The sequence below is a fragment of the Ailuropoda melanoleuca genome, chromosome 16, assembly GCF_002007445.2.
Source record: "Ailuropoda melanoleuca isolate Jingjing chromosome 16, ASM200744v2, whole genome shotgun sequence".
NCBI classification, from domain to species: domain Eukaryota; kingdom Metazoa; phylum Chordata; class Mammalia; order Carnivora; family Ursidae; genus Ailuropoda; species Ailuropoda melanoleuca.
In genome coordinates, this window is record NC_048233.1 from 6,861,100 (window position 1) to 6,878,958 (window position 17,859).

A 17,859-nucleotide genomic window follows, 5' to 3' on the forward strand; every position below is an offset into this window, starting at 1 on the left:
GTGGAGCCGGGGGCCGGGAATGCCCAGCGGCCTCTGCTCCCTGCTGACCTCGCCTCCTCCGCCCCCCTCCCCAACGGGGCCTTCCCCACCACTCAGGAGGTGGTGGTACTGGGAGTTTCAGAAAGCAGAGACTGCGGAAATTTAAATTCAGTATACTAGGGGTGCCATCCGGCGGTAGGTTTCCCGAACGTTCACCAGGTGATTCCTGGCGCCAGACGGAATCCGTTCCCAACAGCAAAAACAAGCTAGGATTCTTGGAAATGTCCCTGAGATCCCTTGCCAGGCAAAGGCTGTCCTTGGATTTTACCACCTTGTTGATACCCTCAACCTAACAACACAGGGCGGGGGCGACATTGTGTTTACTACTCCAGTAACAGAGTAGTACGCACACTCTTACTGTCTTCATAAACATCTCTGTGTTCTGTGTTTTAATGATTCTAACTGCACCTGTTTTGTTTGTTTTTTTTTTTTCAGTTTAAAATCTCTGAAGTTGATGGGGTGCCTGGCTGGCTCAGTTGGTTAAGTGTTTGACTCTTGGTTTCGGCTCAGGTCATGATCTCAGGGTTGTGAGATCAAGCCCCACGTTGGACTCCCATAGAGTCTGCTTATCTCTCTCCCTCCCCTTCTAGTCTGCCGCACCCCCTCAAATAAGTAAATAAAATCTTCAAATCTTTAAAGTTGGGAGTCACAGCTTTGGAAGCCATTCCCCTGTGATCTCATTTGCTGCAAATACAAATTTTCTTTACGTAACAAAATGCAATAAAATAAAATAAAATCTCTGAAGTTGGGGTGCATCTCCCAATAGATCTCACACTTTAATTGGCAGCAGCTTTTTTCCTTTTTCTAGACTTGAGAATGGACTCTGGAATCCCATCCTACAGACTTTTATTCAGCCATCTGACCTGCTGTAATAAATCCTTCTTATTACAATTGTCTAACATGGAATCTCTTCTCTGCATCAGAATATTGGCCAAGACAAAACCCCAAAGAGAATCTACAGAACACATAAAAGAATTAGTTTTTAATTTGTTTACTATATTTTTACAGGAAATCAGATAACGGACTTGAATAATCACTGACCCTGATAATAGGCCTCCTGCTGTGATTTCTCTCCCTCTCGCTCCATTACTTTCTGCTTCCTTCTCTCTGCTCCTTGGCTTTTAGTTCTTAGTGACACATGCAACAATGACGTGTCCGGGACTTGACACAATACAGTAACGTCACCATAGGTGCTCCCCGTGGGGGCATCAGCCCTTTCACGCATAGACTCACTCTCTGACTGGAGAGGTAGTGAATGGACTTAAATACTTCAGCAAAGGGAGCTCCTGGCTGGCTCAGTCAGTAGAGCACGTGACTCTTGATCTCGGGGCTGTGAGTTTGAGCCCCACCCTTGGCGTGGAGACTACTTTTTCATAAATAAATAAATAATAAAAATTTAAAAAAAAAAAAGCCTTCAACCAAAAAGAGAAGTACCAGAGCATCTAAATGAAAGGCTGCGCCGTGAAGGATAAATCAGAGCAAATCGTTGCGAGCACAGGGGACAGCAAAAAAGAGGGAAGAAATGACCAGTTTTGAAGAGAAGGAAACCCATCTGCTCAAACCATACAGAAGGACGACCAGAGCAAGCCTGTGTAAATCAAAAGCCAGGAGTCAGGCCTGTGGGGCGCTCTGGTGGCATCGTGGAAAGCCCAGGGGAACAGCGCTCGCCCCCACACGGCTCACCGTCCACAAGAAGCACCCAGCACACCAGGGATAAGCTGTGGTCCTGGGAAATCCACGTCCCACAAGAACTCTGAGCTGGGGCCCTGCCCTTCCCTGGCCTGCACAGAGGCTGCCCTCGGAACTAGGAAGCAGGGCAGAGTGTCACAGCTGCCCCGGGTCACAGCAGCGGCAGAAGGAGGCCCAGGGCCCAGCTGGGTGCCCAAGCAGGTGGGTGTGACCGGTTCCCTGCACCTGTTGGGCTGCTGGACTGTGGAGCTGCAGCTGCAGACATGTGGGCAAGGACAAGGAGCAAGCTGGGCCACTGCAGAGAGCCGGGGCACCCTCCATGACTCCACCTTTCTTGCTTACCTGCCTTCAGGCCGGAGACTCCACACCCACTGCAGGGCTGAAGCCCGGCCCTGCCACTTCCCGGCGGTGGGGACTGAGGCAAATCTCCTCACCTCGCTGGAGAAGCGCGTCCTTGAGTGACGCAGGAATAATCCCAACAGGCGCTGCCTTGGGGGCCGTGGGAAGACACCACGGTGCCTGGCACTGAGCCAGCGATCAATGAATGAAGATCGCTGTAGTGGGTGGTCCTGGGACCACTGAGGTCTTGGGTGATGACCTGTATCCTGCCATTTGCCACCCCAGGCATTACACAGGGGAAACTGAGGTTTCTGAAGACCGTGCCAGGAAGAGTCCTGCCTTGGGCTTGTCATGACTTCACAGCCCTGGATCTGAGTTCTGCCTCTTGCACCTGCTAGCTGTGTGACCTTGGGCTATTTTCCTAACCCCTGCTCCTCTGTCACCTGGGGACAATAATGACAGTTCCTATGTGATGCGATGGTGCAGAGATTGAATGAAATCATGCAGGTAAAATTTTCACCGCAAAAATGATGACTCCACTCCATGATGATAATCATTGTGGATCTCCTGGCCAGCAGAGAGGTCTCTTCCACTGTCCCTCCTGCCAGGAGGCTTGTCCTCCAGAATGGTGTGCCGCTCAGCAACAAGACAGAGGACATCTTTGTCCCTTTCCCCCTGTCTGCAACTGGGGAAGACTGGGCTACCCTGGGATGAATGGTTGCCATGACAACATGATCACTTTACTAGGATCTTGGAGACTCTTTCAAGCAAGGGGATGGAGGAGGGACCCATTTTTCTTTGCCATAGGCAGGTCTAAGACTCTCCTGAGGCTCAGGGGAGGAGGTGGGGGCCTGCGTCTAGTTCTTTCCATTCTGCTACACTGCCCGCCCCATGAGATAGGCCCCTCGGAGAGAGACGTTCCTGGGCTCAGAAGGGCAGCGAAGGGTGCCCTGGGGAGGGCCAGAGCCTTGGGCTCTTGCCAAATTTTCTCCTCACTCACAATCTGGAACCAAAGAAAAACCCAAAAATACAATTCCATGGGTTTTTCCTAGTGATGTTGCCATCACCCGGGCTGTGAGACAGCAGTCTGGAGCAGCCCCTGTATCACAGGACAGTCCCAAAGGGACCAGACGCCTAGGGTTCTCACCAGCACAGTACAGTGTTGACCAGAGAAAAGAAGAGACTCGGGAGTCCAGGCGTCCCCTCCCACTCTGAGAGCGATGTGGGGCAGAGGCCAGCATGGCCCATCTCCAGCTGGCCCAAATCTATCTGTTCCCTGCTCAGAGGAAAAGTGGGACCCATCCTCCAGCACATTTCCTGGGAGGTCCCTTGAGATATTAAATGGTTTACAGAAAGCTGCAGCAAAAAGGGTGTTTTCTGGTTATTCGCCTGCAGGATGGGAGTGGATTTCTGCAGAAACAGCCACCTCCCTTCTTAGAACAATGCCTCTGGCCTCTCCATGTGCATCTGAAAATATGGCTAGAATTTCTTTCTCAACAAAGACAAAAGGAAAACTCCGTCTTCCCATCTTGCCCTCTGGTCTTCCTCTGGTCAGCTCTGGCCTGAACTTGGCCTATGAGGGTGACCACAGTCTGCGGGCCCCATGGTACAGTGTGGTGGCACATCTAGCTTGCCACCTCGGCCTCCCTGCTCCACCACGGGGTACCCCGGCCAGGCCAGGCCAGGTCCCAAGACAGAAATAAGTCCAGGATGGAGGCGATATCGTGTCCTCTCAGACCCTGGGGAGAGAGGTCGGCAGGTAGGAGGTCACCAAACCTTTACTCTACAAGTACTAGGTTTCTAGTGTGTGCCCAAGTTAGTATATAAGGCCAATCTGTGACCCACCCCAGCTTAACGGGCAAAGTTCTAGCTCCTTAGAAAAGCAGCAAGGCCCGGCCTTCCAGGATCTGACCCTGGCTACTCTCCAGCTCATCCCCCTCCGACTCTCCATCTCACACATCGCCAATGTCCCCTGAACAAATAAAGTGGTTTCAGAGACCACCTCGGCACCCGCCCCCACAAACAGGCCCTTCATAAGCCTGCAACATCTTCCAAGAACACAAACCTCCTCACAGAAAGGCCAAATAAATAGTCTTTCAGATTTGGAAACTGAGGCATGGAGAGAAGAAAGCATTTACTAGGTCAGCGGTTCACAAAGTGTGGTTGGTCCAGGAACCTCCTTTAGACTCCCAAGACCCTTTCAGGGCCCCACAAGATCAAAACTATTGTTATAATCATACTAAGATGTTATTTGGCCTTTGGGCTCTCACTCCTTCTTGAATGCACAGTGGAATTTTCCAGAAGCTCCATGATAGGTGATTGCACCACAGACTGACTACAGATGGTGCCATGGGAATCCAGCTGATTTCTCTTAAGCCAGATAATAAAGAGATTTGCAAAACTGTGAAACAATGCCATTCTTCTCTCTACACATTTTTCTGTTTGGAATTTATAGTGGCTTTTATTAAAAATATGTCATTTTGTTCAATATAATGTGTTTATTATTTTTAAATGAGTATGTTGTAAATTTCTCTGTTTTATTTTCTAACATAGTACATAGCAATAGATAATCCAAATCCGTAATCAACAGATAATCCACAGAAAATCTCTTTCGTGTCTTCTATTATTCTTAAGAGTGTCAGAGGGTCATCAGAGTGCACAGTTTACAAACTGCCCTAGCGAGCGGGGCTTAACGCCTGATTGCATCCTACAGGCCCGTCACCTGTCACCAAACCACAACTGACATGGTTTTCCTTCAGGCCCCCAGCCCTCCCCACCTGTTTCCTCACACCAGGTTAGACAATGAAGTACAGCACACAGAGCTCAGGTTTTAGAAGCACAGTTTGCCTACAGTCCCAACCCCATCACTTCCAAAGTGTGTGTCTGTGGAAAAATGATCTCGCCTGTCTGTGCCTCCGCTTCTTCCCCTGCAAAGAAGGCAGAATGTAGAAGAGATTACAAATTGCCTAGGTTCTATTCCTCCCTTCTTTCCTAGTCATAGGATCTTCCATTTTCAATCATCCCACTGGGGACAAAGATTCCATCTATTCACCTCCCCGGCAGCTGGGAGTAGCCATAACTAAGCTTTGCTGAGCAGGACATAAGCAGAAGGGTCATGGGCTACGTTCCAGGCAACGTCCCCAAAAGGAGAGGGTGCTTCTTTCTCAGCCCCTTCTCTTCCCACTGCTGGAATGCGGCTGTGATGCCTTAGGCGTGGGCCGCCATATTGGACCATGAGGCCAAAGCTCCATGCCAACGACAGAGAAACGAGACTGAAGGACCCTGGATCCCAACACCGAGGCATCCTGTGCTCACCCTGGACATCCCACCCAAGCTTCTCTACGCGGGGAGAGAACTAAACTTCTCTGTTACTTTAGGTATCTGGTCACTCACAGTGGGACCTACTCACGGACACAGACAGCAGTATCTACAGAAGCCGGTTGCTGCAAAATAAAACCAAACGACTATACACGGGAAAGGCAATCAAGGGATTCTAACTATTGCCATTGGCCTCTTGTCAATAACTGCCACACAGCTCGAAAATGGCTTCTCCTCGGCTCTCTGATGAGCCGCTCTGGCAAAGACACAAGCGACGGTCAGCTCATTTGCATGCTTCCAGCATGTCCCTGGCTCCAGTGCCCAGCATCAGCTACTTCTATCTTCCTTCATCTCTTGTCTGCGGTGCCAGAGGCTGGCGGGAGAAATCCAGCCCCAGGTCCGTCAGCGCATGACATCACCCTGCCCGAGTGGGTGTGCAGACCTAATTGCAGCCCAACTTAATCACATTTGTTGTTCATTAAAGAAGTCCAGGCCTCTTCCCTGGAGATGCCGAACCGCTTGGAGGGAGCGGGAAAGAAAAGCAGCACATCTCCCCAGGGGCAGACAGCCTGGGAGGAGATCTAAAGCTTAGCTATTGTGTTTGTTCCCAAACAGCTGACCAAGGAGAAGGGAGGGGGCGTTCCTAGGACTGAAGTGAACAAAGGAAGGAGAAGCTAATATATAAAGTGCAAGATTGTTCACCAAGGCCCTGATCTTTCCAGCCCTGGGGTGGGTGCCCCCCGGCTGCCCCTGGAGGAGGTATGGAGGCGCCTGGCGCCTGAACAGGTCCAGAGTAGTGGGTTCAAGAATTCACCCCCAGGGCAGGGCATAGTTTCTCATTGGTCAGCCAGCAAGGATGGATGGGGGAGGGCTGCTGATTCTATTTATATCTTCTGGCTGGCCTGGGACTCCCACCAGCATTCCAAGATCAGGCTCACAAAGCCCCCATGAAACCATCACCAAATGGATGGGTTTTTGTTTTTTTGTTTTTTGTGTGTTTTTTTGCGAAGTTGGACATTCCTCTCTCTGAGAAGACTGGGGTGCAGCCCTCATGAGGAAAAGGGTAACTGGATATGTCACAGAAGTCCCCACATCCCAAAGGACCCTGCTTACCCTGTGCCCTGGTCTCCTGGGAGGTATCTGAGCAATTGTCAGTGATCAGGGCAGGCCTCAGTGGGCTGGGAGGACAGAGGCCAAGCACCATCCCCAGGTTCCCAGTTTGGGGTCTGTCCAAGCCCTGGGAGGGAACCACTCCACTCACCCTGCTCCCAGTGAGGAAAGATCATTGGCTCTGTGCTAAGAACTGATTCCCTCAACCACCATACCACTCACCATTCTTTTGGCAATTTGTCACTTACTGGCCCAAGATGGCATTATGTTGTTCTCTTTCACGGTTGTTCAGTTTCCCGTATGTGTTTTGTCCCTTGAATAAGATTGCAGATCCAATCTGTGCAGTTTACTATCACCCAAGCCCCACAAAATACCTCAATAAATAGGTACACAGGGGCCATCAGATTCTTGCTCATTCTTGTCCTCACTGGGGGAAGGAAAAGGAAAAGAAAGCCACTTAGGGAACACTTTGTTAAAGGATTTTGAGACTGTTAGGTTAGGAAGCCATTTGAACTGAAAGCTTGAGTACTAGGACCATATCTGACCATCCTCAAGGGTTTGTTAAGTAAATACTGCTTGACTGGGGGGAAGTTTCTGAAACCCTATGGCAGCCCCTGATCTCTGCTACAAGGCTAGACCCCAAAAGCACATGGGTCAAGGTCACCCGCATCCCACCACAAGCACACGGGCTCACTGCCACTCTGAGTTACTATAAAGCCTAAGATTCCTGACATCAATGAAAAAACCTTCTTCTGCTCCAGACATCTGCCTGAGGGTACTGCTGCTGCCAGACAATTGGGCGAGTAATAAATGGTAATAAATGGCGTACTTGGTCTTCCAAGAAAGACTGGTCGTCTTGAGAACCAACTCTGGGGAGAGAACTCTTGGGGCTGGGGCATGAAAGCATCCTCACACGCAGATGGCAGCACCAAAAGCAGGAGATGGCCTTCCCAGTCTGGGGAAGGTGATCCTGGGGAGGAGGATGGCTGCAGCAAGGGCATTTCCCAGTAGAAGCGAGGTCAAGGTCACCGCCATTTAGTATAGTTCTGCAGGGCATCCAGTGCACGGAGGCAACATGCTGAGGGGTTATCGTTCACACTGTAGACATCACAGGGGTACACATACATTCTATGCACATTTCTAATGCTTATTATGGAAATTTCGCATCAGGCAGTGGGAAAGTGCCTTGAGAAAGGGGCACCTTTTTCTAATTAGTAAGAGCTTTGGGTGGACTAGCTGCAGCCTTAGGCTTCCGGTTGTAGTGAGGACTGAGGACAAAGACAGGATCCCTTCAGAAGGTACAGTACCCAGAATAAGAGAACGTGGATTAAAAAAAAAAAAAAAGGCAATGTAAGAATCTTTCTAAAATGTTCATTATATAGTAGAGTTACCTGCAAATTGACATCAGTTATCTGAACATTTAGAGCTTGGGGCTTTTTATTACTAGGTCTGCACCCTGAGCTCCGGACGCCAGCAGCCCTGCCCTCTGTTTCAAAAGCTGAAAAAAACTGTAAATTTGCATGCAATCAAACAACCCATTATTCAGTCCCAGTAGAGAGGCTGGGGGGGGGGGGGGGGTGTTGGGGTTGTTGGCATAACAAGGAAACATTCATCCCTTAGGTATAAGTAATATGACCCGACTCAGAATAAGCTGACTCCTTGCTTCCAGCGTGGAAAGGAGAGCGCCAAAGAAGGGGGAGAAGAGATTCTGGCGGCTTTCAAGAAAAGTTCTTAGGTCAATGTTGTCTTCCCCACAGAACACTCTGCTACTGCAAATGGTCCTTAGAGCCACAGGGGCAGGACTTGTAAATGATGCCCATTTACCAGACCTGACTTCTGAACCCGGGGGCCTAGGGGAGCAAGCAGGCCGAGAACAATTCCAAAGCCGGCACTAATCACCTCCCAGGAGATGAGTCATTGCGCTTCCCAGCCAATGAGGGTGCCCCGGTCCTGGGTGAACACAACCTGATTGGCTGAGACCTAGCCAGGTCTGTCTTCTCAGGTAAACAACCTGCTCGTTGTGCTGAGCTTAAAGAAGCCTATGCCTGGGGAGGTCTGGCGTGTTTGGGGGCCTCAGCCCAGCACTAAGAACTTGGTAACCAATTTCTCAGGCTGCTCCCAGGACACTGGTTAGTAAGGACTTCAACGCGCCCAGGAGACAAAGTGAGTAGCAAGCCTGCTGCTGGAGCCTCCAAAAAGCACGCCTGGACACAAACAAGGCTTCTCATAGATTCTTCCTTTCTCCCTCCCTCCCCTTTGTCTCCAGGAGATAAGACTGTCTTATCTCCCTCCTCAACTCGGCCTAGTATCAGGTTCTCCATCTGAAAATCCTGTCTTCACCTCCCACCTCTAACGGATAGGTGAGAGTATCCCTTTGAACTCCAAGGGTCGGGGAATATTTGTCCAGCACTTACTCTGCAAAATACAGGGAGACAAAGCCCCTGCCCTCAGAAAGCAGTATTAGAGGTACTTACGTGACCCCTGACCTGCAACCACACCTCACCACTGAGGCACACCCTGTCTTAATCCCACCCCTGCCTAGAGAACACTGAAGCTGAGGAGAGGGCAAACTGCCTGCCAGCTACAGAACAGTAAGTTAGGAAATAAAAGACAGAAATGATCAAAATCTCTCTTCCGGCCCCTCACTGCACACGATTCCTGGAGGGCACTCCATCTGAAATTCACCTGGGTTACTAAGGAGCTCTAGAAGAAAATCCGGCTTCCATCACTTACTCACCCCTCAGCGTGGATGTGTTTAGACACCTTTTCTCCTTCTAACCTCATGCAGTGCTCAGCTCCCTGTTAGGAATTGGGTCATAATTGGGAGGAGGATTGGGAGGAGGGGAGAAGAGAAAGGAATGGATTTTGGAGCTTATTCCTAAAGCACTTGTGTGCTTAGCGTCTTCCCACTCTCATGGTATGGCCGCTGCAGCCGTGAGCACAGACAGCGGGAGGAGGCCAGGAGTCAATAAATAATAATAATGATTAATAATAACAAGAACAGCTCATATAGTTGAGCCCCACCACCCTAAACATTCCACACTACTCTCTCTCTTATCCTTACAGTAGCCTTGTGTAGCCATTGCTCTTCCTTATGCCCATTTTACTCATGTAGAAACTGAGGCTCAGACAAGGCAGGTGTCTCCGCCAGAGTTACAAAGCCAGGAATCAGCCTGACCCAAAGCCCATAACCTTAGCATAACGCTGAGGCCCATGGAGGAGAAAACATCGAGGGGCTACCAAGGGCAAGCACCAGGTATTTCTAAAGTTTTCCTGGAACAAACAGCAAACTACCCTGTTCCACACAACAGCACCCTCCTCCCGGGTGTCAGAACTAGGTCGGCCTTAGTCGGTTGCCAGTACTGGGCTACGTTCCAGGTGACACAGATGTTTATGGACTAGCCAGAAACCTAGCACCACTGAAACCCTGGAAACCCAAGAAAAAGAGGCATTTGGAATGTGCTTGTTTAGAAATTGGAAATTGTGTTTACAATCGAGGCAGCTGGACCAAATATCAAGCTAGAATATTTGCCTGTGCCTGACAAAGTCCTTGGTTCAGAAGATCAGATTGTTTGACAAAAATGGAAGAGGCTCACTGCAGGAATAGCCAGCTAGAAACGAAGGCCTCACGTGCTAAGGTAGGGGGTCCTGTGTGTGTTTCTTTTGCTTCCAGAGTAGGGGAGGGCTGGAGCTTCTCTACTTCTGGGCAGAGTTGGGTAGATCGGACTTCTCTGCAAGCAGCTGACAGGGGATCGATAGTGGGGGGGTAGCCCAATCCCCAGACCCGTAACACCACCGACTCCACATTTGTCCACCCACGGAATGCTTACTGAGACTTATTGGAGACTGTCTCTCTAGCCCAATCCGCTGAAACACACGGAGAGTTCTAGAGCTGAAAGGATCTAAGAATCCTGGAAGCCATCCCCTGAGGGAAAACTCAAGGACCACAGGCAGAGATATGAGCAACCTGAGGCAGTGAGGCCAGGCAGACACGGGGGAGCCAGACACGGGACTGTGACTCTGCAGCTTGGTGGCTGGCCACACTGGGCAGGTACTTAGCCTGCCATGGCTCTGTTTTTCTCATCACTCTGGAGAACCGTAGAGGCCCACCGTGGTCTGTCGAGTCCCGTCCGGGCTGTGGGCCTGGATATAAGCAGGGGCCGCCCTCTTCCTGTGGGCTAGAACAGGGTGGTGCTCCCTGGGCTGGGGCTGGGGGAAGGCGCTGTTCAGGACCCGGCTCCACAGGGCATGTCCAGGGCAGTACAGATGCCCTTCAAAGCCAAGGACTCATCCCCTCTCGCTAACAGTGCTGACTGCTAAGGGCTCACGGCTGAGTCCCTGCAGGCACTGTCCTCAGTCCAAGAGAGCTGTCCCGCCTCCCTGCCCAAAGGAAGCCTGCATCCAATGACCAACTGGTCGGTTCCGGCTCACCTAGCAGGGCACCCCAGCTTTCAGAGCTCCCTGAGGGATCGGCTGAGACCTCAGTTGTGAGGACACAGCGGTTCACCCTCCCCACCACCCAGTACTGCCTCTCTCAGTCCCTTACAGACACTGCTCCTGACAGGTCCCCAGTCACTCCCTGTACCAGGGACCCGACTTACACAGCCTCCAAGAAAACTCGTCCTCCAGACAGTGAGACCACAGTTGGTCTTCTGGAGAAAAGGGGCCTACAGGAACCCTTCTTTGAAGAGCCAAAGGGACCCACAGAAGTAGGCCCACTCTATGCCTCGATGGAGGACCTGAGACCAGATGACTTTTCTGCCTCTTAATCCCAGAAGACCCACTCCATTCAGACCATGCCAGCCCGGGCAGTACCCACCTGCTGCATTTCCTCAGAGGAGACATTGCATGGGCTGCTGGGAGGGTACACCCGTTTGCACCGTTTTTCCCCGCTGCTCATGGCCCAGGAATTGGCAAAGTTGTAGGGGTCCGAGGTCAAGGTCCCTGTGGAGAAGGTTGCAGGAATGAAGTCACAGTTAAGCCTGACCCAGGACTTCTGAGTGAAGACTCTAGGTCTGTCGTCACCCGAATCAACCTTCCGTTAGATTGGTACGCAGCCGCCTGGGGTGGGGAATACCCTTTGCGCGGCACTCAGTGGAATACCACAGTTCACAGGCGTCTGAGCTCAGCCAGGGTGTGGTGAGGGGCGACTGGATGGATGTGCACAGTGAGGAAGACGGTATGAAAGATGATGAGGAGCACGCCCACCCACGCTGTCTCCATGTCCCTGCACGCCTTTCCCCTCTGTGCAGAATGTTCTCCACCCCCTCCTACCTTACCTGTCTCCACTCATTCTTTGAGATGCAGCTCCAGAACCACTTCCTCCAGGAAGCCCTCTGAGCTAGTTCTGCTCCCGGCCCCCTGCCGCAGCCTGGGTTACCTCAGAACCCACCTCCCCCCCACCCCCTCCCATCCTTCCATCAAAACTCTCCTCACCCTTTGTGTTAATTTTCTTTCTGTTTATACTCATACTCCATTCGACTGTGAGCTCCCTAATTCAGGGGACAGGCTGTGTCTCTTATCTCTGGATTCTTATCTGGTACTTTGTAGACACTCAAAATGTTTTTGCAGATTGAAGGTAAGAATGTGGACAAGGAACCAGAGGCCCCAGTCACTGCATTCCCTGTGCTGTCACAGCATCGGGGCCTTAGTTCTACACCGATCATGCCACCGTCGGCTCCCACAGCAGAGGGAGGGCCTACCAGCTTCCACGGCAAAGGAGAGTCCTAATACCACCTCTGAGACCTCACTGCAATGGGACTTATGGAGCGTTGAGGCAAACAGTCCTTTCACATAACCAGGTCCAGAAGAGGGAAGCATGTTTCAAGGCCAAATCATGGACTTGAGAAGACAAAATAAACTATCCTTGGGGAAAGAAAGGCAGGACCTTGGAAGTACTATCAGTTGGCATCTGGCGTACAGTCAGCTGGGAAAATGGCCCAGATGTGATTAAATCTGTAAGGATCTTGGGGCACCTGGGTGGCACAGCGGTTGGGCTTCTGCCTTCGGCTCAGGGCGTGATCCCGGCGTTGTGGGATCGAGCCCCACATCAGGCCTCCTCTGCTGTGAGCCTGCTTCTTCCTCTCCCACTCCCTGCTTGTGTTCCCTCTCTCGCTGGCTCTCTCTATCTCTGTCGAATAAATAAATAAAATCTTTAAAAAAAAAATCTGTAAGGATCTTGAAGGGAAGAGCTTATCTTGGATCACCTTAGTGGGCCTTAGATGCAGTCACATGGATCCTTATAAAAGGGAGGCAGTGGGAGGAGAGACAGGGACACACACAGAGATGGGGATGTGACCACAAGTTAAGGATTGTTCCCGGCTTTTTTTTTGGAAGAGGCAAGGAATGGGTTCTCCCCTCGGGCCCCCGGAGGGAGTGCAGCCCTACCAACGCCTTGATTTTAGACTTTAGGCTTCTTAAACTTGTGAGAAAATAAAGTTCTGTTGTTTTAAGCCATAGGAGAAGATAAAGGGAATTTAAATTTATGGAGTTTCTACTGTGTGCCAGGCATTATGATTAGTGCCCTCTGGGTTTTTACTCACCATGCCACGCAGGCTTGTCCACTTTCTAACAGACCATTAGAACTCCAAAAAATGTAGATAATACCATCTTTGTATAGAGGTTATAAAACAAATACACTTAAAATTATTTTTATCAAGAAGAAATTGAAACCTGATATAAGGACAAGACAATAAGAAAAAACAACAGATTTGAAAAAGAACCAAATTTACCTTCTAAAGTTACAAATATAGTCATGGAAATAGAAAGAAAACCCAACTGATGGGTTAGACATCATCTGGAGATTAGACAGAGTTGAGGGAACTAATGAACCAGAAGATAGATCTAAGTAGTGATGTGCTGATGAGCCAGCTGTCTGGGGAAATGCGAAGTCCTGATCCTTGGGATTTGCTGATTTCCATGCTGCAGATACCCTCGTCATGGCCAGTTTCAAACTACCAACATGACAATACTGAATGCAGACTTGGAAAAGACGCACACAATCGATTCTCACCAGCCAGCATGAGTGAACCACCCAAAAAGCAACAAAGAGGAATAAAGACATAGAAAAATGAAAGTAATGTAATGAGGAAAGAAAAAAAGGGTGTAATAAAAATACCCAATATATGTCTAAAAGATGGAGAGAAAATGACTGAAATTTTCCTAAGTCTGATGGAAGATAGGAGTCCTCAGTTTCAGGAATCACAGTCTCAGGCACGATAATAAAAATAAAACCGGGGCACCTGGGTGGCTCAGTTGGTTAAGCATCTGCCTTCTGCTCAGGTCAGGATCCCAGGGTCCTGGGAACAGGCCCTGTGTCAGGCTCCTTGCTCAGTGGGGAGTCTGCTTCTCCCTCTCCCTCTCCCTCTGTGCTCTCTCTCTCAAATAAATCAATAAAATCTTTAAGAAAAATAATAAATAAATAAATAAATAAATAAATAAATAAATAAAAAAGAATTGCCACATGATCCAGCAATTCCAACTCTGGTATCTACCCAAAAGAACTGAAGGCAGAGTCTTGAAAAAATATTTGTACACCCCGGTTTGTTGCAGCATTATTCACTCTGGCAAAACATGAAAACAACTTAAGTGCCCCTCAAGGCATGAATGGATAAGCAAAACGTGGTAGATACATACAGTGTACATTCAGGCTTGAAAATGAAGGCACTCAGAGCTAAAGGGGATGAAGAGGTATGAACTTCCGGTCGCCAAATAAGTAAGTCGCAGAGGTGGAAATTACAGCATGGAGAGAGTATAGCTAATAAGATTGTAAAACGTGGTTTGGTGACAGATGGTGATTACACTTATCTTGATGAGCACTGAGTAATGTATGGAAGTGTTGAATCACTATGTTGTCCACCTGAAACCAAAATAACACCGGATGTTGATTATACTGCAGAAAAAAGTGACTTTCTTCCTAAGGGTTTATTGTTAATAATAGTGATGCTGCTTCAGAATGTCCCACCTATATATACAGCGTAAATAGGTAATATTTTTCTTTCCAAGCAAATTTGTGAGCATATTACCACTTACTTCGTGGCTCTTTGTGGCTGGCATGTCTGACACAAACTGGCCTTAAGCACTTTTGTTAAATTGTTAACAAATAATCCTTTTATGCTGTTGTTCTCAAGCCTGTTCTCTAGATGCTGAAATGTGTTACAAAACAAGGTGCAAATTTAAAACAACGCTGGTGTTGATATAAATTATTTAAATACAAAAAAAGAGGAAATTCTGACATATGCCACAACGTGTGGATGAATTGTAAAGACATCGCACTAAGTGCCAATAAGCCAGTCTCAAACAGACAAACACTGTATGACTCCACTTATATGAGGTACTTGGAAGAGTCGGAATCACAGACAGAAAGTAGAATGGTGGTGGTCCGGGGCTGGGGAAGAGGAGGGAAGAATGGGAGGCTATTGCTTAATAGGTATAGAGTTTCAGTTTTGCAAGAGAAAAAGAGTTCTGGAGACAGGCACTGTGATTGGTTGCATCATAGTGCGAATGTACTTAATGCCACTGAAATGTGTGCTGAAAAATGAGTAAGACAGTAAATATCATTTTATGGGGTTTGCCACAATTTTTAAAATGGAGAAAAAACCCTATACGTGAATTTGGGGGGGGGGTAGTGGGAGGGCAGAGGGAGAGGGAAAGAGAGAATCTTAAGCAGGCTCCACACCAGCACAGAGCTCAATGTCATGACCCTGAGATCATGACCTGAGCAGAAATCAAGATTCGGATGCCCAACCGACTAAGCCACCCAGGCACCCCTGCACGAATGTTTATAGCAGCTTTATCCATAATTGCCAAAGACTAGACATGACAAAATGCCCTTCCCCCAGTGCATGGATAAACACGTTGTGGCGGTACCTTTCAACAACAAACAGCAACAATCTCCTGATACATGCAACAACACAGATGGCATCATGGTAAGTGAAAGAAGGCCGACCTGGAAGGCAAAATGCTCCACCTGCGGTATGATTACAGTTACGTGAATTTTGGAGAAATCAAAACTGTAGGAACAGAATAAAGGTCAGTGGCTACCAGGGCTAGGGGCTCAGGGAGAGTTTGCCTACAAAGGAGCACAAGAATTCTGGGGGGAGAACACTGTTCCACAGTTTGGGGTAGGTCCATGGCTCTTCGCTTTGGTGAAAGCTCTTAGACCGGGAAGGGTGGCCTTTACTGTATGTAAACTATACCTCGATAAATCTGACTTTTAAAAATAATAATAATAAAATCCAGCTATGTGCTTCTTTCATGCAAAACATCTGAAACAAAACCACACAGACCAGTTGAGAGCATGAAAAAAGATATATTGGGGCACCTGGGTGGCTCAGTCATTAAGCGACTGCCTTCAGCTCAGGTCATGATCCCAGGATCCTGGGATCGAGCCCCGCATCAGGCTCCCTGCTCAGTGGGGAGTCTGCTTCTCCCTCTCCCTTTGCCTGCTTACGTTCCCTCTCTTGCTGTCTCACTCTCTGTCAAATAAATAAATAAAATCTTTTTAAAAAAAGATATGTCAAGCAAATACTAATCTAAAAAAAGGTGAAGTGCCTATATATTAATATCAAGCAGATTTTACGGCATAAGGCATTGTTAAAAATGACAAGTCATTACATAAAAGGAACAGTTCACTAGAAAGATTCAACATTTCTAAAATCTAATTGCAAAGGCTCAAAATATATAAAGCAAAACTTGATAGAATTACACGCAGAAATTGACAAATTCATCACCACTGTAGAAAAATTTAATACAGCTTTCTTAGTAACGGATGATTGAAGCAGACAAAAAAGTAGTAAATGTATAGAATATTTGCATAACACAATTAACAAACTTAATTCAACAAGTATATATAGAATCCTTCACCAATCGGAGAATACCTTCACTTGGAGCATACAGAGAATTGCAAAAGGCCACAAACAAATCTCCCCAAATTTCTAAATTAGAAATCAATTAAAGATAACTTTAGAAATTCTAAACATCTGGAAATTTTGAACACATTCTACAGGTTAAGAAAGAATTCAAAGGCTACTAGAAAATCCATAGAACTAAAGGAACGTGAAAATATCAAAATTGGTGTAGCTAAGATGGCATTTAGAGGAAAATGTATAGCCTTAAATATACATATCGGATGATACAAAGTGTGAGAAATCAGTGCTGGAGAAGACAAAAACAAACGATCTTATTATTTTCCAACATATACAGTGAAATGAAAGGAATGGTCAACCATCTCCCTAGATGCTTACTCCTTAATGAGAGGGTAGTTGGGTCATAAGGAAGAAGAAGAACTTATGTACAAATGTTCAGCTTTTGTTAGGAAGCATCACTCCTTGAATGTTAACGTAATTGAAGTTACCAAAAGAAGATTAAAGATGAGTAGTGGTTTCCGCATTGTCCGTGTTATCTTCTATTGCTCATGAACACAGATATAGACTGGCCTTTTTGGACAGCGGGCCACCCTTTACAGACTTCCTCCATGAAGTTCTATTGTACTCATTCAGGAGGGTCTGTTCAAACCATCCAGCATCTACCAACCATCTACCCTGTGTAAGCTGCTGTGGGCAATTCCAAGTTGAACCAAGCCAAGTTGAACCAACCAATCTCCAAGATGTGGTTTGCCGGGCAGTCTAGGCAGTGGGCTGGAACACTCAGTTAAGGCTGGCAGGATAAACATGACATGCCTGGGGAGGGGTGTTAGTGAAGGTTTGCAAGCGGGGAAATGACGAGCATAACCACAACTCCAGGGAAATGGTGTCTGAGAGACACTTACCTTCTTGCGTCCTGAAGTCATCCTCGGAGAAGATGTTAAAGTTGCCACAGAGCCCACAGGTCTTGTTGAAGTTTCTGTCTGACAGCAGGACTTGAAAGTTGCCACTGCTGTCAATTTTGGCCACAAAGCCGTAGGCCTCACTGGACAGCTTGTAGTAGCCAGCCTCGATCTCCAGGTAGAGCCCGTTGGAGGCATAGGGCATGGCGATGCTGGGGGCACAAGGATGAGCTTCGGAAGCATGCTTCTCATGCATTTCCTGGGTGTCCCTCCCACCTTTCAAGGCCAAACCCATGCTCCAGGTTTGGGACCTTGGTGCAGTCGCTGAGAGCCTAGACCAGGAGTTGGGATATGGGGCTCTCCCCCAGCCCTGCCACTCTTCCCTGGGCACATTTACTTCCTCTCCCCTGGCCGAGCTCCCTTAGCTGAAAAAACAAGGGGGTTGCAAGAGGGGTCCCCAGGGTCTTTTTTTTTTTTTTAAGATTTTATTTATTTATTGGAGAGAGAAAGTGCAGAGAGAGAGAGCACAAGCAGGGGGAGCAGCAGAGGGAGAGGAAGAAGCAGACTCCCTCTGAGCAAGGAGCCCATGCAGGGCTGGA

At 48.3% G+C, this 17,859-nt stretch overlaps 1 protein-coding gene across 1 annotated transcript in view; it reads right to left on the reverse strand.

Annotated features, from left to right (window-relative positions):
• VWF (von Willebrand factor) overlaps window positions 1-17,859 on the reverse strand; it is a 138,439-nt gene that overhangs the window by 107,200 nt on the left and 13,380 nt on the right. Inside the window, exons 5-6 of the mRNA XM_034645977.1 lie at window positions 17,264-17,472; window positions 11,315-11,439 (exon numbers count right to left, since the gene is read on the reverse strand). Of these exons, the coding sequence (XP_034501868.1) occupies window positions 11,315-11,439; window positions 17,264-17,472 (334 nt within the window). The remainder of the gene's footprint in view (window positions 1-11,314; window positions 11,440-17,263; window positions 17,473-17,859) is intronic.